Source organism: Lagopus leucura, unplaced genomic scaffold (genome assembly GCF_019238085.1).
Source record: "Lagopus leucura isolate 7727_CA_CO unplaced genomic scaffold, USGS_WTPT01 43721-0_obj-0_obj, whole genome shotgun sequence".
NCBI lineage: Eukaryota > Metazoa > Chordata > Aves > Galliformes > Phasianidae > Lagopus > Lagopus leucura.
The window spans coordinates 1-1,379 of NW_024968250.1; the positions used below are offsets into that span (position 1 = coordinate 1).

Here is a 1,379-nt window from a genome sequence, read left to right on the forward strand (position 1 = left end):
GAGAAGAACAAGGACCCCCTGAACGAAACTGTCATTGGGTTGTACCAGAAGTCATCTGTGAAGACACTGGCCTTACTGTTTGCCAACTATGGTGGAGCAGAAGCAGGTCAGATTTCTAAAATTCTGAAGTTCTCACTTTCATAATACGTAAAGATTAACCTTACAAAAATGAATATAAAACACATTTGTTTTTAAAGAGGCTAGTGGTGGTGGTGGCAAGAAAGGTGGCAAGAAGAAGGGTTCTTCATTCCAGACTGTCTCAGCTCTTTTCCGGGTAAAGTATGAATCTCATAATCATTATAATGACATGAAAACAGTTATGGATCTGAGTTGTCTGAACTTCCATTCTTCTCACAACGTTCGTTTTATGATGAAAAACCAACAAGTATAAATTGCGCAGATGTTATTTCACTGCCTTTTCATCTTTATTTTCTGCTCTCATTTATGATATGTTTCGAGTACTCTTCTGGTGACTCCCTGAATTTGTTTCAAAATTTCACCTATATTGTCTATGAAAAAATTCGTTTTACCTGTGATGTAGTAAAAACAATGTTTATATATTGTCTTAAAATTTTTCATTTCCTCCAGATTATGATTCAGAGATTTAAACGTTCTGTTAATAAGATTACATAGAAGATTTCATTACATTTAAAGTTTGGATCTGAAAGCTACATTCTCCAAAGATTCATTATATTCTTTTCACCTATATACAGAGTATGTAGAAGTAAAAAAATTTAATCTAAGCTTCTACTCATGATCCCACAGGAGAACTTAAATAAGCTGATGACCAACCTACGGAGTACTCACCCTCATTTTGTCCGCTGCATCATCCCAAATGAAACAAAAACACCGGGTAAGATGCTCCAGCAGAGACACTAAAGTTGTCTCCCTCGGTGGTGGAAACAGTGGCATTCATTTGTAAAATTAATTGTTAGGTGCCATGGAGCATGAACTGGTGCTGCACCAGCTGCGCTGTAACGGCGTGCTGGAGGGGATCAGGATTTGCAGGAAAGGATTCCCCAGCAGAGTCCTCTATGCAGACTTCAAACAGAGGTAAGAGCACTCTGCCTGTTAGCATGACTGTAAGTAATGTCGAGATTTGGGAAGAATGGCCTTAGCTTTCTCTTTTGCTTGTCCCAGGTACAAGGTGCTTAATGCCAGTGCCATCCCCGAGGGACAGTTCATTGATAGCAAGAAAGCTTCTGAGAAGCTTCTTGGGTCAATCGATGTGGACCACACCCAGTACAAATTTGGTCACACCAAGGTACCAACTCTCCTCAACTCAGTCCCTGTATCTGTGTTATGTTCTCCCTGACAGTGATGCACTGCAACGTTCTGTTTCTCCAGGTGTTCTTCAAAGCTGGGCTGCTGGGACTCCT

The 1,379-nt window shown here is 40.2% G+C and overlaps 1 protein-coding gene across 1 annotated transcript; it reads left to right on the forward strand.

Annotated features, from left to right (window-relative positions):
* Window positions 1-3: 3 nt before the first annotated feature.
* LOC122193559 (myosin heavy chain, skeletal muscle, adult-like) lies at window positions 4-1,374 on the forward strand (the record flags this gene model as incomplete). The annotated part of the gene is made up of 6 exons (XM_042894392.1): window positions 4-106; window positions 198-274; window positions 766-853; window positions 936-1,053; window positions 1,141-1,264; window positions 1,348-1,374. Coding segments are annotated over 6 exons (537 nt in total), but the record flags the coding sequence as incomplete, so codon positions are not given.
* Window positions 1,375-1,379: the final 5 nt, after the last annotated feature.